The sequence below is a fragment of the Nicotiana tomentosiformis genome, chromosome 7, assembly GCF_000390325.3.
Source record: "Nicotiana tomentosiformis chromosome 7, ASM39032v3, whole genome shotgun sequence".
In the NCBI taxonomy this organism is placed as follows: Eukaryota; Viridiplantae; Streptophyta; class Magnoliopsida; order Solanales; family Solanaceae; genus Nicotiana; species Nicotiana tomentosiformis.
In genome coordinates, this window is record NC_090818.1 from 119,648,467 (window position 1) to 119,672,711 (window position 24,245).

Sequence of the window (24,245 nt, forward strand, 5' to 3'; positions counted from 1 at the left end):
TGATTTCTGCGCACAGTTGGTCTTCTGGAGATTTCGAGGTAGCTGCGGGCGTTTCGCATGCCTTGTTTCTATTTCCCTATTTTCTAGTTATTGTATTTGGTTTCAGACTATATTAGACAGTGTTTTCCAGACTTGTGATGTATTGATGCTCATGTACTCAGTAACACCCTGCTGTTGGGAATTTCCGTGTTGTATTTTGGATTTCTATCTTGTTTATGAGAATTTGTTATCATTTAAACTATTTTAAATCTATTTTTTTGTTAAGTGTTAGAGTTATTTCATAAATGTCGGCTTGCCTAGTACCACGGTAGGCGCCATCACGACAAGGTAGGATTTTGGGTCGTGACAAGTTGGTATCGGAGCCTAGGTTACATAGGTCTCACGAGTCATGAGCAAGTTTAGTAGAGTATTGCGGATCGATACAGAGACGTATGTACTTCTCTTCGAGAAGCTGCCAAACCCTTAGGAAATTTCACATTCTTGTATTCTTGTCGTGCAGGTTTTTTGTTTCCGGCGACTAAATTCATGTATTCTATTATCTCACAGATGGTGAGGACATGTGCTATCAGATAGGATGTACATCCACCAGTACCACCAACTAGGGCAATGAGAGGCCGAGGTCATGGTAGGGCCCGCTGTAGGGGTAACGGTGCAACTCGTATGACAGCTAGAGCAACACCTGCAGATACACCAGTTGCCCCATCTCAGGAGCGGGTTCCAGATGTAGTTGATCCAGTGGGGCAAGCTCAGGCACCAGCTGTGCCCATTGTGATTCCAGGCCTCTAGGAGACTTTGGCCCAGATATTGACAGTTTGCACTGGTCTTGCTCAGGTGATTTCGGCTCAGGCTGCACCAGCCACTTTTCAGGTCGGGGGAGATACTCATACCCCCACTGCCCATACTCTAGAGCAGGTGATGCATGGACTTTAGACACCGGAGGCACCACCAGCCTAGCCGGTTGCAGTTGCTCAGGTTCTGGTGGTCCCAGTTATGACTGATGATGAGAAGAGAAGACTTGAGAGATTTGAGAGGCTTCGGCCTCCATCATTTAGCGGAGCTTAGTCGGAGGATGCCCAAGGCTTCTTGGATAGCTATCAGCGTATGCTTCATACAACAGGTATTCTAGAGAGTAGTGGGGTCTCGTTCACTACTCTTCAGTTTTCTGGGGCTGCCTTCAGATGGTGGGAGGCTTATGAGAGGCACAGGCCGGTCAGTGCAACAACACTTATATGTCAGGAGTTCTCCATTCTTTTCTTGGAGAAGTTCGTCCCGCAGTCTCGTAGGGAGGAGTTGCGCAGATCTTTTGAGAAGGTTCGACAAGATAGTATGTCTGTGACCCAGTACGAGATGAAGTTTTTAGAGTTAGCTCGTCACGCAATTTGGTTGGTTCTCACTGATCGGGAGAGGATCATAAGGTTAATTGATGGCCTCACGTATCGGTTGCAGTTTCTTATGATTAGAGAGAGAGAGAGTATCTGGTGCCATTTTTGATGAGGTGGTTGACATTGCTCAATATATATATATGGTGCGCAGCCAAGAGCGGGGTGAGAGGGAGGCCAAGAGGCCTCAAGGTTCGGGCGGTTTTGGTGGTGTACCTTCTAGGGGGAAGTCCTACCACCACAGGGGTCGTCCTTATATACCCGCTCAGACGACTCGTCCAGCTCATCGTGGCACATCAGCTATCCATGGTTCTTACAGTCCTCATTCAGGCCAGTCTTCATTCAGTGCACTACCAGCACAGAGTTCTCGCCATGCCTCGTCCGCTCAGGCTTCTATAGGTAGTTCCTCGGGTTATCTAGAGCAGCAGTTCCGCCATAGGAGGGGTTGTTTCGAGTGCGAAGACTTTAGTCATATCAAGAGCGATTGCCCTAGGTTATTGAGTGGGGCTCTACAATAGAGTTCTTGGCCTATGGCACTCGCACAAGCAGTTATACCACCCACTCAGCCAGCTCGTGGTGGGGCCCAAGTAGCTAGAGGTCACCCTAGAGGGAGAGGCCGAGCAGGGGGCGGTCAGACCCGATTCTATGCTATCCCTGCCAGACCAGATGTTGTTGCTTCCGATGCAGTGATCACATGTATTGTCTTAGTATGCCACAGGGATGCCTCTGCATTATTTGACCCTAGTTCCACTTATTCGTATGTATCATCATATTTTGCTCATTATCTGTATATGCCCCGTGAGTCCTTAGTTTCATCTGTTCGTGTATCTATGCCAGTGGGCGATACTATTGTTATGGACTGTGTATATGAGTCGTGTGTAGTGACTATTGGGGGATTGGAGACTATATCTAACCTCTTATTGCTAAGACCGTGACGTTGGCGATGCCGAGGTTGCCAAGGATTTTCTAGATGTTTTTCCTGTAGACCTGTCGGGCATGCCGCCCGATAGGGATATTGATTTTGATATTGACTCGGCACCGGGCACTCAACCCATTTATATTCCACCGTATCGTATGACACCAGCTGAGTTGAAGGAATTGAAGGAGCAACTTCAGGAACTCCTTGATAAGGGGGTTATGAGGCCTAGTATGTCGCCTTGGGATGCTCCGGTCTTGTTTGTAAATAAGAAGGATAGTTCTATGCGAATGTGTATTGATTATCGCCAACTGAAAAAGGTTACAATGAAGAATAGGTATCCATTTCCACATATTGATGACCTATTTCATCACCTTCAGGGTGCCAGTGTGTTCTCTAAGATCGACTTGCATTCAGGCTATCATCAGTTGAAGATTCGGGAGCCAGATATCCCTAAAGCTGCTTTCAGGACTCGGTACGGTCATTACGAGTTCCTTGTGATGTCTTTTGGGCTGACCAACGCCCCTGCAACATTCATACACTTTATGAACAATGTATTTCAGCCCTATCTTGACTCATTCGTCATTGTGTTTATTGACGACATTCTAGTGTACTCCCGGAGCCGGGAGGATCATGAGCAACACCTAAGGACTATGCTCCAGACCTTGAGAGAAGATATGTTGTATGCCAAATTTTTGAAGTGTGATTTCTAGCTAGATTCAGTGACCTTTTTGGGCCATGTGGTATCTAGTGAGGGGATCAAGGTAGATCCGAAGAAGATAGAAGTGGTTCAGAGTTGGCCCAGACCGTCCTCATCTATGGAGATCCGGAGTTTTCTTGGCTTGGCGGGGTATTACCGTCGATTTGTAGAAGGTTTTTTGTCTGTTGCAGCACCTATGACCAGATTAACACAAAAGGGTGATTGTCTACGCGTCGAGACAGCTGAAGGTGCATTAGAAGAACTATCCTGTCAACAACCTCGAGTTAGCAACTATTGTTCATGCCTTGAAGATCTGGCAACACTATTTGTATAGTGTTCCTTGTGATGTTTTCACCGATCACCGGAGTCTACAGCATCTGTTTAAACAGAATGATCTTAACTTTCAGCAATGGAAAGGCCAACGTGGTGGTCGATGCTTTGAGTCACAAGGCGAAGAGTTTGGGGAGTTTAGCATATCTACCAGTAGCGGAGAGGCCTTTAGCCTTGGATGTTTAGGCCTTGGCCAACCAGCTTGTTAGATTGGATGTTTCCGAGACGAGAGAGTTTTGGTTTGTGTGGTTTCACGGTCTTCTTTATATGATCATATCAGAGAGCGCTAGTATGATGACCCCCATTTGCCTGTCCTTAGGACATAGTTCAACACGGTGATGCCAGAGATATTACTATTGGGGATGATGGGGTATTGAGGATGCAAGGTTGGATTTGTGTGCCTAATATGGATGGGCTACGTGAGTTGATTCTTGAGGAGGCCCACAGTTTGAGGTATTCCATTCATCCGGGTGCCGAAAATATGTACCAGGACTTGAGGCAGCATTATTGGTGGAGAAGAATGAAGAAGGATAAAGTAGGGTTTGTGGCTCGGTTCCTCAACTGTCAGCAGGTAAAGTATGAGCATTATAGACCGGGTGGATTGCTTAAGAGGCTAGAGGTTCCAGAGTGTAAATGGGAGTGGATTGCCATGGATTTTGTAGTTGGTTTCCCACGGACTTCGAGGAAGTTCGATGCTATTTGGGTGATTGTGGATTGACTGACCAAGTACGCGCATTATATTCCAGTTGGGACTACTTATACTTTGGAGCGGTTGGCTGAGATTTACATCCGAGAGATTGTTCGCCTCGACGGCGTGTCAGTATCCATCGCAATTTTGGAGAGCCGTGCAGCGAGAGTTGGGTACCTAGGTTGAGTTAAGCACATCGTTTCACCCTCAGACGGATAGACAATCCGAGCGCACTATTTAAATATTGGAAGATATGCTACGTGTTTGTGTCATTGATTTTGGGAGTTCTTGTGATCCGTTTCTGCCACTCGCGGAGTTTGCCTACAACAACAGCTACCAGTCAAGCATTCAGATGGCTCCATATAAGGCTTTGTATGGGAGACGGTGTAGATCTTCGATGGGTTGTTTTGAGCCTGGGGAGGCTAGGATATTGGGTACTGACTTGGTACAGGATGCTTTGGACAAGTTTAAGATAATTCAGGAGCGACTTCGTATGACGTAGTCTAGACAGAAGAGTTATACCGACAGGAAGGTCCATGATGTTGCTTACATGTTTAGGGAGAAGGTACTGCTCAAGGTTTCACCCATGAAGGGTTTTATGAGGTTTGGGAAGAAGGGAAAGTTGAGTCCTCGATATATTTGTCACGACCCAAACCGTAGGTCCGCGATGGGCACCCAGTTCCTAACTCAACCAAGTACCAACATAACATATCCTTCTTATCATACTATCATGGGTAAATGAACCGGAAAGGCCATCATGAGATAACTAGAATTAAGCATAAGAGAATACTCGACATGGGATGACCCAACATGATATAGAACCTTATGCATGTGACATACGGTCCTATAAGACCGACATGATCATTTGTATACTCAAAACATAGGCCGACAAGGCCATACAAGTATCCATATACATGACATCTCTCTAAAAGACTCTACGAGTATATAAATGTGAAAAAGTTCGTGATATGGACCCGCAATACCAATCAATACATGTCCAACTCAAACTGACCAGATAGGCAACTCCGGAGCAAGTTGAGTGCACCAACACCTTCCGCTGAGCTGATAGCCTACTAGGAGGACTCTCAACCTGTCTATTGGGACCTGCAGGAAAGAAACACAGCGTCCCCAGGCAAAAAGGACGTCAGTACAAATAAAGTACCGAGTATGTAAGGCATGGCAGTAGTATATAAAAGACATGAAAGAAACATGGAGTAAAGAACTCAACCTGTAATTCTGAATAGCTCTGTGAATCATGGGTATATGCATACATAAAATCATCAAGCCTCTGAGGGAATCCCATTAAATCATCCCAACTCAATCTACCATAGCATAAGAAGATTCAAAATTAGTGTTGAGTAAAGGCTAAGTCCGCAACTTAAACTAGTAGCTCGTTTATGTAAGTTTGGGCAGAATCTCCCCTATAAAAATAGCCTCCTTCAATACCATATACCAACAACAATTAGTAGAGAAATCCAACAATACATAATTATTAATAACAAGACACCATATAACAACAATAAGTCACAACTACTTCACGACGAGCTACAAGCCCAATTGGAATTCGTATACCCCATATCACACCTTATAGACTTCTTACTTTAAATTACTAGTATAATTAATATGATAATGAAGTTATTCATCAATTATTCCATCCTTATACTATATATCTATAACAAAGAAAACAATCCACAACTCCAATTATCTTTAATTAGAAACTTTATTCACTAGTTCATGTCTAGTCCATCCATTTAATTTAATCAATATCAAGATAAACTTAAGCACATGAAATAACACAATATACATATCTCCTACAATAGCTTCAAGTCGAAATCCATGTTACATTTAGCTTACAACAACCCTCAATGGCAATACAACACCATAGAAGTGACTTAAGCTAATCTTCACTTCCAATCTCAACTTTCGTATGCTTCTTTCACCAATTCACTTGATAAACATATAGACATGTATAACAACATAAAACATATCATAATCAAGTTATTTTCCCCATTTTCCAGCCATTTATAGTTCATGGAAACAACCTTTCCAAAATAGTCCATTAAAACCCATAATATCTCAAATTATTTCAAGTCTCCTCTTGTAGTATTTTGCTCAAAAAATGCAAACAACTTCAAGTACATGTAGTAGGATTTTATACTCACATTAAACATCATAAAAAACATGAAATTTCAGCCAAGCACAGCCCACAACTATTCCCAATGACACCACAACACTATAGGTATTGTATTCTCTTCTTTAATCAACTTTTGGTGTTCAAGTTAATGTGTAAATACTTGTAGTTCGCCTTGAAAATCTAATATATATGAAGGAGGGACTGATTATTACCTTAATCAACAATAAAAACATGAAATTGGATGTTACTTACCTTTGAAGAACTCTCCAAAACAACCACAAGACGAAGAACTACGATCTAGCAAGCACCACGGGATTTCTAGCGTTGGATCCATGTTTTCATCTTAGGTTCTCACCCTAGAATCATGGAGAAACCATTGGAGAGCATTTAGGAGGATTTAGGAACTGTTTTGGACAATAAAAATGAGTTAAAACGACGGAGAATTGACTTAAATACAAGCTGGAATTTCCCCCCGACTTTGTGGGTCCCATGGGTGCTGCTTGCACAGTCTCCCAAAAACGCGAATATCTCTCTACTCCAATATTGTATCGATAAACGGTTAAGTGCGTTAGAAACTAGACTCAACTAACTTCAATTTGGTATATAATATATCCCAAAAAGACATCATAAAGCTTACGAAATGTATTGCTCAATAAGTTTCATTACAGAGCAAATCCTTAGTCGGTTTTTCTGCAACTTAAATCCGATTTTCCCAAACTTTATATTTCATATCCAAACATCATATATAGTCATATCATAACTTTAAACTCATTTATATCATGATTAACAAGTCTCATATTCATCTTAACCTACTTAAGACTTCGGTAAACCTTTCTTAGAAACATTTGTCCTCGAATGATAACTCTTAAAGGCTTGCGAAAATAGGACGTAACAACATTAAATCACTTTATATACTTTTAAAGAGTATATCATTTTTAAACTTACATTAATTGACTTACGACGTACTTTCATGTACAAAAATATGGGTTGTTACATCATTCCCCCCTTGGGAACATTCGTCCTCGAATGTTGACTGATGCGCTTCTCATTCTCATAACCTATGGCTCTTATGAATACTTTAATATTGTCCTTTGCCATCTAGGCAACTGTTCTATGAATAAATCCAAAGGCCAGGGCATTCGTCCCTTTAGGCCTCTTTCTCACACCACGACTCGTGGTCAGAATTCTTCCAATCTTGTAACTATTGCTACCTTCTATCATGCAGTCTATACAAATTTTTCCTTGTATGTGTGACTATGCGACTCTTCTCTCATTTTTCTCCATCTTTTAACCAATCTCCAGGCCTCACTTTGTGAATATATACAGGACTACGACAAGCTATCCTTCTAGGCATCTTTAAGTATACTGAAGTTCTTCGCTAGGTACTTTGTTGAATGCACCACTATTGCTATATTTTGTTTCCTAGCCTTGAGTATATGTCCTTATGTCTTTAGTGCATCTAGGTAGGTCATACCGTACTATAACACTTACTTCGGTTTATTATTACCGAGGTTTGCTACCCAACTCCAGGTTACTCTCTCACTGCTTATACCATATGTATAAATCTAAGTCCTTTAATGCTTCCTTATTACTGTTCATCTAAAGAATGGCATCATAACCTCCTTTTATACATTGGAATTTTTATCCATCTATTGTTGATTCACCTTAATGTTGATCTATATCTACCGCTGATAACTTGAGACCTCTTACGTAATACATTGTCACTAGGGCTCACGTCTCATCGGGGAACATCTGAAGTCATTTTCCTGATCCACTCAGGGGTGATACTATACTTCAATAATCGTATTTCATAGCATCCCAGCGTGATTCATGTTATATGGGTATTCTAATCCCATGCAATTCATGAAATCCCTTTTCTTAAAATCATTACTTATTCAAAAGCCTAAATGTCATCCTCTTATCTATCACCATTACACCTTTATTCTACTACCAGGGCAGCATTTCATCTATTCTAATTGCTCATACTCTTAGACTCCTCTGAGTTCCTTTAGACTGTACCGAGATTTCTATAACTTATGGAAACCATCAGCTCTCTTGTTTTGATAGGCTTAATCTCGAGGCCTTACCTGTTCTCGTCACCTTCCCACTCACCATTTCATAACCTTACTCTTGTCTACCTTAAACCTTGTCGCTCTATCATAATTTATCTTGTGACCTACACATATCTATTTATACTACTCACAATCTTCCTTTAAATTGCTAGCACCATAGATTTCCTTTCGTGCCTTCTTAGTTGTCTTTAAATGTAAGCAATTACTTTTCCTGGTCGTTCTGCCACTTGTTGCAAGAATACTTGGCTTATCTTATTGCCCATGAATATTGGAATTTCTTGTAACTCATATGATCTCTACTATCACCTTTGATTTTTACTTCTTGTTCATTAGCCACGATGGTACCACTTTCTTATAGAGTGTATACAATATTGTAGTGAGACTATTATTACAAGACCATTTATTCTTTATGTCACTGTGCTTAGGTTGAATCATTCTTCCTTATTTCCTCATCTAGTCTTTCGGGGTAGTACATAGTGGAGAACTTCTGACTCCTGTAAAGCTATGAGCTTATTACATCTTATACCCGAAGGAATCTTTGATGTTCTTACTCGCCTATAAATATTCTTAGTTACATACCTCCACACCCTTGTGCTCGTAGGGTTGCTTCTGAACTGAAATTTTGAATGTCTCCCAAGTGGCACTCTCTTTTATTTTTGGAACACTTATACAGTTCCTTTAAATACCCCAACTCCTATCTGAAAACTTTTCAACAATTGTGATCTTGTATCTACGAGACTGGATTCCTTATGTTGGGGTTCACTATGTTTATCTCGCATGATCTGTTGATTTATTTGTATCCTCTTGTCTATCCATAACTAGACTCTTCCTAAATTCACTACAGACAACTCGTTGGTCCATTCTCATATCTATATTCTGCATAACCCCTCTTAGGTTATATCCTTTGTCTTAACATACCTCTCGTGCTGGCTCCTTATGTATCAAGTGTTCATTCCCACTTATTTATCAGTATCATCTGGTGCGGAACCCTTACTGCCTCTCCCCGGCGTCATGCTTGCATAATGTTCTGGAGTCTTATCATATCTGTAGGATCTGAATAAATGCAATCTCATTCCTTTCACCTTTTTACCACATTCTTTCTTTACTATTCCATAGTTATCTCTTCATCTTTGGCATCTTTTCACATATTTACTGACATCTTACCCACCTTGCGGTAACCCTTATATACCAAGGATAACTAAAGTTCTTACGCACGAGGGTGACACCTAGTGTAACCGGCACACTTAGTCCCTTAAGTTTAACTTTTCTCACCGTGCTTGCTTTAGGGAAGCTTCTTCGTGAATGAGCTTTAACGGTTATTCTTCTGTTGTCCATTCTATTATCGTCGGAACATGATCTCTAAAATTCTCATGATGCCGGCTATTGTCAAATCATTTTGTCCCTAATTCATATTCATTTTATCTTGTTCACTAGCTCATACTAATTTCTATTACTCCGGGGTCCAACGTTTCCTTCTGGTATCCATGTTGGAGTCACCAACATATTTCTCGAAAGAAGGATATGACTTTATGGATTATACTCTTCTATTGTTTCAAGGCATGTCTCATCTTGTCTTTTCCTTCACTTGACTATATACTCTGTCATCGTGTTATATTTTGATTTACCGTTATCACCCATATATCACATCTTACTCATGATGCTTCATTTACTCTCTTATTATTTTCCAGATAATATTTTCGTCCATCACTTTATTTTGAAAAGTTAAACAGAACGTTCCTTCACATTTAGCTCTCCTTGCTTCATCTTACTGGCTCTTCGGAATGCCTAACATTCTCCTTTTTTTTACTCGGGGCTGGAGTCAGACTAAGGTAAATATTTATCCCTTCTAGGATTCCACTGCCTATCTTCTGAAATTTCTGAACATTCTAGTATTCATATCTCACTGTACTATTCTAGAGTTCACCATTTGGGTGTCTCACAAGGAGATCTATTACCACATTTGCACTATCTTTGGAAATGTTAGCTAATGATAACAATCCATCCACCATTTTTTGGTTACTCTAACCCCAACTGGATCCTGATATCATATCCTTCTCTTAAACTATATCTGCTAGCTCCCATAGGGCATAATTAAGATGAGTGTGGCCAATTGTATATAACTCTATTACTGTTGAAAGTAACTTATAATGCTTGTATTTCTCTGTCTGAATTGCAAATACTGATAATATTCATTATCTAGGTACCTCGTGCCCTTCTCCATCTTGCTTATTTTACTTTCCAAAACTTGTATCTACCTTCTGATTCTCTTATTTCTTTTTACCATATGGGTGGATAGATATTCTTGCCTTAGGGCTCCTTATGAAAAAGTTTACACATCTTAGTACACACATGATCTGCTGAAGACCTCACATTTAGTCATCATAAGCATGATGCAAAATCGAGTTCCTCTGACTCAACTCTTCCACAGCCATATTCAATCTCTTAACAACTATCTTTCTGGATGTAGGTATCGTTGTATTACGAATATAATATAATTTAGTCCTTAATACCTTCTAAGATTTTTTCAAACAACTCAACTCAATCTACCATAGCATAAGGAGATTCAAAATCAGTGTTGAGTAAAGGCTAAGTCCGCAACTTAAACTAGTAGCTCGTTTATGTAATTTGGGCAGCATCTCCCCTATAAAATGAGCCTCCTCAATTACAATATATCAACAACAATGACCAGATAAATCCAGCAATACATAATTATCAATAACAAGACACTATATAACAACAATAAGTCACAACTACTTCACGACGAGCTACAAGCCCAATTGGAAATCGTATGCCCCATATTACACCTTATAGACTTATTACTTTAACTTAATAGTATCATTAATATGATAATGAAGTTATTCATCAATGATTCCATCCTTATACCATATATTTATAACAAAGAAAACAATCCACAACTCCAATTATCTTCAATTAAAAACTTTATTCACTAGTTCACGTCTAGTCCATCCATTTAACTTAATCAATATCAAGATAACCTTAAGCACATGCAATAACATAATATACATATCTCCTACAGTAGCTTCAAGTCAAAATCCATGTTACATTTAGCTTACAACAACCCTCAATGGAAATACAATACCATAGAAGTGACTTAAGCTAATCTTCACTTCCAATCTCAACTTTCGTATGCTTCTTTCACCAATTCACTTGATAAACATATAGACATGTATAAAAACATAAACCATATCATAATCAAGTTATTTTCCCCATTTTCCAGCCATTTATAGTTCATGGAAACAACCTTTCCAAAATAGTCCATTAAAACCCATAATATCTCAAACTATTTCAAGTCTCCTCTTTTAGTATTTTGCTCAAAAAATGCAAACAACTTCAAGTACATGTAGTAGGATTTTATACTCACCTTAAACATCATAAAAAACATGAAATTTCAGCCAAGCACAGCCCACAACTATTCCCAATGACACCACAATACTATAGGTATTGTATTCTCTTCTTGAATCAACTTTTGGTGTTCAAGTTAGTGTGTAAACACTTGTAGTTCGCCTTGAAAATATAATATATATGAAGGTGGGACTGATTATTACCTTAATCAACAAGAACAATACGAAATCAGAGGTTACTTACCTTTGAAGAACTCTCCAAAACAACCACAAGACGAAGAACTACGATCTAGCAAGCTCCACGGGATTTCTAGCGTTGGATCCATGTTTTCATCTTAGGTTCTCACGCTAGAATCATGGAGCAACCATTGGAGAGCATTTAGGAGGATTTAGGAACTGTTTTGGACAAGAAAAATGAGTTAAAACGACGGAGAATTGACTTAAATACAAGCTGGAATTTCCCCCCGACTTTGTGGGTCCCATGGGTACTACTTGGACAGTCTCCCAAAAATGCGAATATCTCTCTACTCCGATATTGTATTGACAAGCGGTTAAGTGCGTTAGAAACTAGACTCAACTAGCTTCAATTTGGTATATAATATGTCCCAAAAAGACATCATAAAGCTTACGAAATGTATTGCTAAATAATTTTCATTACAGAGCAAATCCTTAGTCGGTTTTTCCGCAACTTAAATCCGATTTTCCCAAACTTTATATTTCATATCCAAACATCATATATAGTCATATCATGACTTTAAACTCATTTATATCATGATTAACAAGTCTCATATTCATCTTAACCTACTTAAGACTTCGGTAAACCTTTCTTAGAAACATTTGTCCTCGAATGATAACTCTTAAAGGCTTGCGAAAATAGGACGTAACAACATTAAATTATTTATATACTTTCAAAGAGTATATCATTTTTAAACTTACATTAATTAACTTACGACGTACTTTCATGTACAAAAATATGGGTTGTTACATCATTCCCCCCTTGGGAACATTCGTCCTCGAATGTTGACTGATGCGCTTCTCGTTCTCATAACCTATGGCTCTTATGAATACTTTAATATTGTCCTTTGCCATCTAGGCAACTGTTCTATGAATAAATCCAAAGGCCAGGGCATTCGTCCCTTTAGTCCTCTTTCTCACACCACGACTCGTGGTCAGAATTCTTCCAATCTTGTAACTATTGCTACCTTCTATCATGCAGTCTATACGAATATTTCCTTGTATGTGTGACTATGCGACTCTTCTCTCATTTTTCTCCAGCTTTTAACCAATCTCCAGGCCTCACTTTGTGAACATATACAGGACTACGACAAGCTATCCTTCTGGGCATCTTTAAGTATACTGAAGTTCATCGCTTGGTACTTTGTTGAATGCACCACTATTGCTATATTTTGTTTCCTAGACTTGAGTATCTGTCCTTATGTCTTTAGTGCATCTAGGTAGGTCATACCATACTATAACACTTACTTCGGTTTATTATTACCGAGGTCTGCTACCCAACTCCTGGTTACTCTCTCACTGCTTATACCATATGTATAAATCTAAGTCCTTTAATGCTTCCTTATTACTGTTCATCTAAAGAATGACATCATAACCTCCTTTTATAATTTGGAATTTTTATCCATCTATTGTTGATTCACCTTAATGTTGATCTATATCTACCGCTGATAACTTGAGACCTCTTTCGTAATACATAGTCACTAGGGCTCACGTCTCATCGGGGAACATCTGAAGTCATTTTCCTGATCCACTCAGGGGTGATACTATACTTCAATAATCGTATTTCATAGCATCCCAGTGTGATTCATGTTATATGGGTATTCTAATCCCATGCAATTTATGAAATCCCTTTTCTTAAAATCATTACTTATTCAAAAGCCTAAATGCCATCCTCTTATCTATCACCATTACACCTTTATTCTACTACCAGGGCAGCATTTCATCTATTATAATTGCTCATACTCTTAGACTCCTCTGAGTTTCTTTAGACTGTACCGAGATTTCTATTACTTATGGAAACCATCAGCTCTCTTGTTTTGATAGGCTTAATCTCGAGGTCTTACCTGTTCTCGTCACCTTCTCACTCACCTTTTCATAACCTTACTCTTGTCTACTTAAAACCTTGTCGCTCTATCATACTTTATCTTGTGACCTACACATATCTATTTATACTACTCGCAATCTTCCTTTAAATTGCTAGCACCATAGATTTCCTTTCGTGCCTTCTTAGTTGTCTTTAAATGTAAGCAATTACTTTTCCTGGTCGTTCTGCCACTTGTTGCAAGAATACTTGGCTTATCTTATTGCCCACGAATATTGGACTTTCCTGTAACTCATATGATCTCTACTATCACCTTTGATTTTTACTTCTTGTTCATTAGCCACGATGGTACCACTTTCTTATAGAGTATATACAATATTGTAGTGAGACTATTATTACAAGACCATTTATTCTTTATGTCACTATGCTTAGGTTGAATCATTCTTCCTTATTTCCTCATCTAGTCTTTCGGGGTAGTACATAGTGGAGACCTTCTGACTCCTGTAAAGCTATGAGCTTATTACATCTTATACCCGAAGGAATCTTTGATGTTCTTACTCGCCTATAAATATTCTTAGTTACATACCTCCGCACCCTTGTGCTCGTAGGGTTGCTTCTGAACTGAAATTTTGAATGTCTCCCAAGTGGCACTCTCTTTTATTTTTGGAACACTTATACAGTTCCTTTAAATACCCCAACTCCTATCTGAAAACTTTTCAACAATTATGATCTCGTATCTACGAGACTGGATTCCTTATGTTGGGGTTCACTATGTTTATCTTGCATGATCTGTTGATTTATTTGTATCCTCTTGTCTATCCATAACTAGACTCTTCCTAAATTCACTACAGACAACTCGTTGGTCCATTCTCATATCTATATTCTGCATAACCCCTCTTAGGTTATATCCTTTGTCTTAACTTACCTTTCGTACTGGCTCCTTATGTATCAAGTGTTCATTCCCACTTATTTATCAGTATCATCTAGTGCGGAACCCTTACTGCCTCTCCCCGGCGTCATGCTTGCATAATGTTCCGGAGTCTTATCATATCTGTAGGATCTGAATAAATGCAATCTCATTCCTTTCACCTTTTTATCACATTCTTTCTTTACTATTCCATAGTTACCTCTTCATCTTTGGCATCTTTTCACATCTTTACTGACATCTTACCCGCCTTGGGCTAACCCTTATATACCAAGAATAACTAAAGTTCTTACGCACGAGGGTGACACCTAGTGTAACCGGCACACTTAGTCCCTTAAGTTTAACTTTTCTCACCGTGCTTGCTTTAGGGCAGCGTCTTCCTAAGTGAGCTTTAACGGTTATTCTTCTGTTGTCCATTCTATTATCGTCGGAACATGATCTCTAAAATTCTCATGATGCCGGCTATTGTCAAATCATTTTGTCCCTAATTCATATTCATTTTATCTTGTTCACTAGCTCATACTAATTTCTATTACTCCGGGGTCCAACGTTTCCTTCTGGTATTCTCGTTGGAGTCACCAACTTATTTCTCGAAAGAAGGATATGACTTTATGGATTATACTCTTCTATTGTTTCAAGGCATGTCTCATCTTGTCTTTTCCTTCACTTGACTATATACTCTGTCATTGTGTCATATTTTGATTTACCGTTATCACCCATATATCACTTCTTACTCATGATGCTTCATTTACTCTCTTATTATTCTCCGGATAATATTTTCGTCCATCACTTTATTTTGAAAAGTTAAACAGAACGTTCTTTGACATTTAGCTCCCCTTGCTTCATCTTACTGGCTCTTCGGAATGCCTAACATTCTCCTTTTTTTTACTTGGGGCTGGAGTCAGACTAAGGTAAATATTTATCCCTTCTAGGATTCCACTGCCTATCTTCAGAAATTTCTGAATATTCTAGTATTCATATCTGACTGTACTATTCTAGAGTTCACCATTTGGGTGTCTCACAAGGAGATCTATTACCACATTTGCACTATCTTTGGAAATGTTAGCTAATGATAACAATCCATCCACCATTTTTTGGTTACTCTAACCCCAGCTGGATCCTGATATCATATCCATCTCTTAAACTATATCTGCTGGCTCCCATAGGGCATAATTAAGATGAGTGTGGCCAATTGTATATAACTCTATTACTGTTGAAAGTAACTCATAATGCTTGGATTTCTCTGTCGGAATTGCAAATACTGATAATCTTCATTAACTAGGTACCTCGTTCCCTTCTCCATCTTGCTTATTTTACTTGCCAAAACTTGTATCTACCTTCTGATTCTCTTATTTCTTTTTACCATATGTGTGGATAGATATTCTTGCCTTAGGGCTCCTTATGAAGAAGCTTACACATCTTAGTACACACATGATCTGCTGAAGACCTCACATTTAGTCATCATAAGCATGATGCAAAATTGAGTTCCTCTGACTCAAATCTTCCACAGCCATATTCAATCTCTTAACAACTATCTTTCTGGATGTAGGTATCGTTGTATTACGAATAAAATATAATTTAGGAGTTTGAATTCTTACAACTGAGCTCTACCACACGATCTAGAGTAAGAAGAAAGAGTGAGAGTCCTAAATGCCCTGTAGCCTCATGCTTATAAGTGTGGTGCACAACACACCCATAAACAAGACTCTACTAGACACGACTTGTAGACTCCCTAGTACAGAACTACTCTGATACCACTTTTGTCACGACCCAAATCGTAGGGCCGCGATTGGCACCCGGTGCCTAACTCAACCGAGTACCAACGTAACTTATCCTTCTTATCATACTATCATGGGTAAATGAATAGGAAAGGCCATCATGAGATAACTAGAGTTAAACATAAGAGAATACTCGACATGGGATGACCCAACATGATATATAAGCTTATGCATGCGACATGCGGTCCTATAAGGCCGACATGATCATTTATATATTCAAAACATAGGCCGATAAGGCCATACAAGTATCTATATTCATGAAATCTATCTACAAGCCTCTACAAGTACATAAATGTCATAAAGTTTGAGATATGGCCCCGTAATACCAACCAATACATATCCAAATCATACTGACCAGATAGGCAACTCCGGAGCAAGTGGAGCACACCAACACCTTCCGTTGAGCTGATAGCCTACTAGGAGGACTCTCAACCTGTCTATCGGGACATGTGGGCATAAAATGCAATGACCCAGGCAAAAGGGATGTCAATACAATTAAAGTACCGAGTATGTAAGGCATGACAGTAGTATATAAATGACATAAAAGAAACATGGAGTAAAGAACTCAACTTGTAATTCTGAATAGCTCTATGAATCATGAAAAATTTATAATGTCATGCATGTGCGTATAAATGCCATACCATGCATAGGTATATGCATACATAACATCATCAACGTATACCGGCTGATCAGGTGGTGGTGTGTATATAACGCCATAACCTTTTTCCATATCCCATATACATATAATATACGCGTATATAACGCCATATGGTCATGGGTCAATATATATGTATAAATGAATGCAATGCATAATGAAGTAAGTCAATAAGATTTCTTGGAAAGTCATAAGATCAATATGCCTTTGGATAAACTTTAGCAACTTACGTATTTTTCTGATACCCATGAACAAAAGATATAATAATAGGACACATGGGGAATCAAGAACATAGGCACCCCTAGTACTTCTATGAATAAAGTGATTTATGAAAGTTCCGCGTTTGCACGTTTCGTTTGTATCATATGGATCATGCCAAAAGGAAAGAATGGATAGCCTTAACATTCCTTAACTCCATTGAGTCCTTAATACCTTCTAAGCATTTCTTCAAACAACTCAACTCAATCTACCATAGCATAAGGAGATTCAAAATCAGTGTTGAGTAAAGGCTAAGTCCGCAACTTAAACTAGTAGCTCGTTTATGTAATTTGGGCAGCATCTCCCCTATAACAAGAGCCTCCTAAATTTTAATATATCAACAACAATGACCAGAGAAATCCAACAATACATAATTATCAATAACAAGATACTATATAACAACAATAAGTCACAACTACTTCGCGACGAGCTACAAGCCCAATTGGAATTCGTGTACCCCATATTACACCTTATAGACTTCTTAGTTTAACTTAATAGTATCATTAATATGATAATAAAGTCATTCATCAATGATTCCATCCTTATACCATATATTTATAACAAAGAAAACAATCCACAACTCCAATTATCTTCAATTAAAAACTTTATTCACTAGTTCATGTCTAGTCCATCCATTTAACTTAATCAATGTCAAGATAACCTTAAGCACATGCAATAACACAATATACATACCTCCTACAATAGCTTTAAGTTGAAATCTAAGTTATATTTAGCTTACAACAACCCTGAATGGCAATACAACACCATAGAAGTGACTTAAGCTAATCTTCACTTCCAATCTCAACTTTCGTATGCTTCTTTCACCAATTCACTTGATAAATATATTCATGCATAACAACAGAAACCATATCATAATCAAGTTATTTTCTCCATTTTACAGCAATTTATAGTTCATAGAAACAACCTTTCCAAAACAGTCCATTAAAGCCCATAATATCTCAAACTATTTCAAGTCTTTTCTTGTAGTATTTTGCTCAAATAATGCAAACAACTTCAAGTACATGTAGTAGGATTTTATACTCACCTTAAATAGTAGAAAAACCATGAAATTTCAGTCAAGCACAGCCCACAACTATTTCCAATGACACCACAACACTATAGGTGTTGTATTATCTTCTTGAATCAACTTTTGGTGTTCAAGTTAGTATGTAAACACTTGTAGTTCGCCTTGCAAATCTAATATATATGAAGGAGTGACTGATTATTACCTTAATAAACAATAAAAACACGAAATTTGAGGTTACTTACCTTTGAAGAACCCTCCAAAACAGCCACAAGACGAAGAACTACGACCTAGCAAGCACCACGGGATTTCTAGCGTTGGATCCATGTTTTCATCTTAGGTTCTCACCCTAGAATCATGGAGAAACCATTGTAGAGCATTTAGGAGGATTTAGGAACTGTTTTGGACAAGAAAAATGAGTTAAAACGACGGAGAGTTGACTTAAATACAAGCTGGAATTTTGCTCAAATAATGCAAACAACTTCAAGTACATGTAGTAGGATTTTATACTCACCTTAAATAGTAGAAAAACCATGAAATTTCAGTCAAGCACAGCCCACAACTATTTCCAATGACACCACAACACTATAGGTGTTGTATTATCTTCTTGAATCAACTTTTGGTGTTCAAGTTAGTATGTAAACACTTGTAGTTCGCCTTGCAAATCTAATATATATGAAGGAGTGACTGATTATTACCTTAATAAACAATAAAAACACGAAATTTGAGGTTACTTACCTTTGAAGAACCCTCCAAAACAGCCACAAGACGAAGAACTACGACCTAGCAAGCACCACGGGATTTCTAGCGTTGGATCCATGTTTTCATCTTAGGTTCTCACCCTAGAATCATGGAGAAACCATTGTAGAGCATTTAGGAGGATTTAGGAACTGTTTTGGACAAGAAAAATGAGTTAAAACGACGGAGAGTTGACTTAAATACAAGCTGGAATTTTCCCCGACTTTGTGGGTCCCATGGGTGCTGCTTGCGCAGTCTCGCAAAAATATAAATATCTCTCTACTTCGATATCGTATCGATAAACGGTTAAATGCGTTAGAATTTAGACTCAAAGACCTTCAATGTGGTATATAATATGTCCCAATACGACATCATAAAGCTTATGAAATGTATTGCTCAAAAGGCATCATTACAAGGTAAATCCTTAGTCAGTGTTTTCACAACTTAAATATGATTTTTCCAAACTTTATATTTCATATACAAACATCATATATAGTTATGTAATGACTTTAAAAATATTTAAATCATGATTAACAAGTCTCATATTCATCTTAACTTACTTAAGACTTCACCAAACCTTTCTTATTCTTGTAGAAGGATTTCGTCCTTTTTGAGCTTACATTAGATAATCCTATAATGACAATGACGTCAGAAGTATGGGGTGTATAAACAGGTCCCCTTAGTAACATTTGTCCCCGAATTATTACTCTTAAAGGCTTGCGAAAATGGGGCTTAACATCATTAAATCATATTATATACTTTTAAAGAGGATCTCATTTTCAAGCTTACATCAGTTGACTTACGACGTACTTTCACGTACCAAAACATGGGGTGTTACAATATTGGGCCATTTAAGGTACTTCAGAGGATTGGGGAGGTGGCTTACAAGCTTTCCTTGTCACCTAGTTTGTCGAGTATGCATCTAGTATTTCATGTTTCTATGCTCCAGAAGTATGTCGACGATCCGTCTCATGTTTTGGATTTCAACACAGTTTAGTTGGATGGTGATCTGACTTATGATGTGGAGCTAGTGGCCGTTTTGGATCTGCAGGTTCAAAAGTTGAGGTCAAAGGACATACCTTTAGTAAAGGTGTAGTGGAGAGGTCAGCCAATTGAGGAGGTTACTTGGGAGACCGAACGGGAGACGCGGAGCAGATATCCACACCTATTTGAGACTCCAGGTATGTTTCTAGACCCATTCGAGGAAGAACGTTTGCTTAAGAGGGGAAGGATGTAACGACCCGACCGATCGTTTTGAGAGTTTTAGCCTTGTTTCCCGCATTTACTGCTCATCTTGTACCTTATAGCTGTTATATAACTTGCCAGGGTAGTCAGTTCGGGTCCGGTATAATTTCAGGATGAAATGAGAAACTTAGTCTCAAGGTTACAAACTTAAGTTGAAATGATTGACCATATGTTGATCTTTGAGTAAATGACTCCAGAACAGAGTTTTGATGTTTCTGTTTGCTCTGTTAGGTAATTTTGGACTTAGGAGCATGTCCGGATTGTGATTTGGAGGTCCGTAGTGGAATTAGGCTTGAAATGACGAAAGTGTAATTTTGAAAATGTTTGACCGAGAGTGGACTTTTTGATATCGGGGTCAAATTCTGATTTTGGAAGTTGGAGTAGGTCCGTGGTGTCATTTGTGACTTGTGTTCTAAATTTGGGGTCAATCGGATGTGATTTGATAGGTTCCGGCATCATTGTTAGAAATTGGGAGTTCAAAGTTCATTAGGCTTGAATCTATGGGCGGTTCGTGTTTTTGATGTTGTTCGAGGTGGTTTGAAGGCTCGACTAAGTTCGTATGAGGTGTTAAGACCCGTTGGTATGTTTGGTTGATGTCCCGGGGGCCTCAGGTTGATTTCAGATGGTTAATGGATCGATTTGAAGTTTGAGGGAAGTGCTGAAGCTCTCCAACTTCTGGTGTAATCGCACCTACGGATTGGGGATCGCAGGTAAAATCTCGCGGAAGTGAGGGGTGAACCGCAGAAGCGACCAGGGAGGAGGTGAGTAGAGGTCGTAGATGCAAGGTCATTTTTGCACCTGCAATGCCGCAGATGCGACTGGGTTTACGCAGAAGTAGAGATGGCCTGTCCTGGCCTGGGCATGGTGCAGGTGCGAGGGTCTAACTGTATCTGCGAGCCTGCAGGAACGAGCAATTCTTCGCAGATGCGGAATTGAGAGAGGGTCTTGTTTCCGCAGAAGCGGGTAGAAGGCCGCAGAAGCGAGTAGAAGGCCGCAGAAGCACCTCCGTAGGTGCGGAATCTGGACTGCAGATGCGGGCCTGAGGGACTTAAGTGATTTCCGGAGAAGCAGTTCTGCAGGTGCGAATATAGGGCCGCAGGTGCAAAAAGCCTTTGCAGATTATTAAAACAAGGGTTCATGATTTTGGCTTCATTTCAAACATTTCAAGCACGGTTTAGGCAATTTTTGAGAGGGTTTTCGAGGGAATTCTTGAGGTAAGTCCCTTGTGCTTATTTTTGATCAATAATATTGCTTCCACATTGATTTTCCGTCCTAATTGGTGTGTATTTAATGTGTAAATTGGGAGTTTGAGGCTAGGGATTTGGAGAGTTTGATTTGGGGATTTGAGGGACGATTTGGTGTCGGATTTTGATAGATTTGGTATGGTTAGACTCGTGGTTGAGAGGGCTTTCGGGTTTTGTGACTTTTATAGAATTTTAAGATGTGGGCCCGGGGGCCGGCTCTTGAGCCGATTTTCATTTTGATTAATAACTTAGCATTTTCTTATGGAGTTGATTACCTTAGACCATATTGATTATATCACATTGTTCATGGCTAGATTCGAGGCATTCAGAGGCCGTTTCGCGAGGCAAGGTTATATTGGAGTAGAGATTTAGTTGGATTGAGGTAAGTAACAGTTCTAAATTTGGTTCTGAGGGTACGAAACCCTGTATTACGTGTCATGTGTTTGGTGTTGAGGTGATGTGCATGCTAGGTGGCGGGCGTGTGGGCATGCACCGTATGAATTGTGGTTTGGTAAAATTCCATGGGACTGTGTAGTGAATAATATGTTGTTATCTGTTTATTCTCCACGTATTAGTGAAATTGAACCATAAATCATGTTTTGACTATGTGTGTGCATTATAGGGACCCACAGAGGTCGTGTACATGTTGAATTATCTGCTAAATTGCTGTCTTGTACTCAGTCACAGTCTATTTGTATATTACATCTCAGTCTCTATTGTTTATTTTTGATGCATCATATCATTATTGTCTGGGTTGCTTATTATGATTTCTGAGAGTCCGAGAGACTGGAGAGGTTGATGACTGAGTGAGGCCGAGGGCTTGATTCTGAGGTATTATACTACAGCACGTAAGTTGTACGTGCATCACGTGAGTTGTCCGTGCATCATGTGCATTGTCCGTGCGGATCTAGATATTATACTATGCACGTGAGTTGTCCGTGCAACACGTGAGTTATACGTACAGATCCAGATATTATATTATAGCACGTGAGTTGTCCGTGCAGCACGTGAGTTATCTGTGCGGATTATAGCACTTGGGCTGAAGGAGCCCCTCCGGAGTCTGCACACACCCCTAGTGAGCGCAAGTACCTATTGAGTGCGAGTACTGAATGGAGGGGAGGGCTGAGTGACTGTGGCCCTGACAGGATGCATTTGATTTCATATTTGTTGCACTTAGCTACCATTTATCACTGTCTTGATAATTTCTGAAAGATATTGCTCTCTATTTCAGTTGAACTTGACATGAAATTAATGTTTGGCCTTAAGTGCCGAACTTGAAAGCATGCCTACCTTCCACATTAAAAATCACTGTAATTGAACTATAAGTGTAAAACTCGTCACTACTTTAAGTTCTTTATTTAGTATTGTTACTTGCTGAGTTGGTTGTACTCATACTTCCCCTAGCACTTCGTGTGAATATCCAGGTGTTCCCGGACACAGTGGGTGTTGATTTTCGCACACAGTTGGTCTTCTGGAGATTTCAAGGTAGCTGCCGGCGTTTCGCAGACCTTGTTTCTCTTTCCCTATCTTTCCACTTATTGTATTTGGGTTCAGACTATATTAGGCAGTGTTTTCCAGACTTGTGATGTATAGATGCTCATGCACTCAGTGACACCCCGATGTTGGGAATTTCCGTGTTGTATTTTGGATTTCTATTCTTTTTATGAGAAGTTGTTATCATTTAAACATTTTTAAATCCGTTTTTGTTAAGTGTTGGAGTTATTTCATAAATGCTAGCTTTCCTAGTACCACGATAGGCGCCATCATGACATGTTTCGATTTTGAGTCGTGACAAGTTGGTATCAGAGCCTAGGTTACATAGGTCTCACGAGTCATGAGCAAGTTTAGTAGAGTCTTGCGGATTAGTATAGAGACGTATGTACTTATCTTCGAGAGGCTTCCGAACCCTTAGGAAATTTCATATTCTTGTATTCTTAACGTGTGTGTTTGTTGTTTTCGGAGACTAAACTTCTGTATTCTATTCTCTCACAAATGGTGAGGACACATGCTACCAGACAGGATGGACAGCCACCGGTACCACCAACTAGGGCCACAAGAGGCCGAGGTCGCGGTAGGGGCCGCAGTACGGGTAGAGGTGTAGCTCGTATGACAGCTAGTGTAGCACCTGTAGATCCACCAGTTGCTCCAGCTCAGGAGCATGTTCTAGATGTAGTTGAGCCAGTGGGGCAAGCTCAGGAACCAACTGTGCCCATTGTGATTCCAGGCCTCTAGGAGACTTTGTCCCAGATATTGACAGTTTGAACTGGTCTTGCTCAGGTGATTTTGGCTCAGGCCGCACTAGCCACTTCTCAGGATGGGGCAGGTACTCATACCCCCACTTCCCATACTCTAGAGCTGGCGATGCAGGGACTTTAGACACCAGAGGCACCACCGACTCAGCCGGTTGCAGTTGCTCAGGTTCTGGTGGTCCCATTTATGACTGATGATGAGCAGAGGAGACTAGAGAGATTTGAGAGGCTTCGGCCTCCATCATTTAGCAGAGCTTAGTCGGAGGATGCCCAGGGCTTCTTAGACAAATGTCAGAGGATGCTTTGTACAACAGGTATTCTGGAGACCTGTGGGGTCTCGTTCACTACTTTTCAGTTTTCTGGGGCTGCCTTCAGATGGTGGGAGGCATATGAGAGGCGTAGGACGATCAGTGCAACACCACTTAAATGGGGAGTTCTCCGTTCTCTTCTTGGAGAAGTTCATCCCGCAATCTCGTAGGGAGGAGCTGCACA

General features: G+C 39.6%; 1 protein-coding gene across 1 annotated transcript; it reads left to right on the top strand.

The window, feature by feature from the left end:
• Positions 1 to 660: 660 nt before the first annotated feature.
• LOC138896284 (uncharacterized) lies at positions 661 to 1,897 on the top strand. Its single transcript, XM_070181081.1, has 3 exons — positions 661 to 778; positions 1,118 to 1,415; positions 1,534 to 1,897. The coding sequence occupies exons 1-3, from the start codon at positions 661 to 663 to the stop codon at positions 1,895 to 1,897; spliced, it is 780 nt and encodes a 259-aa protein (XP_070037182.1).
• Positions 1,898 to 24,245: the final 22,348 nt, after the last annotated feature.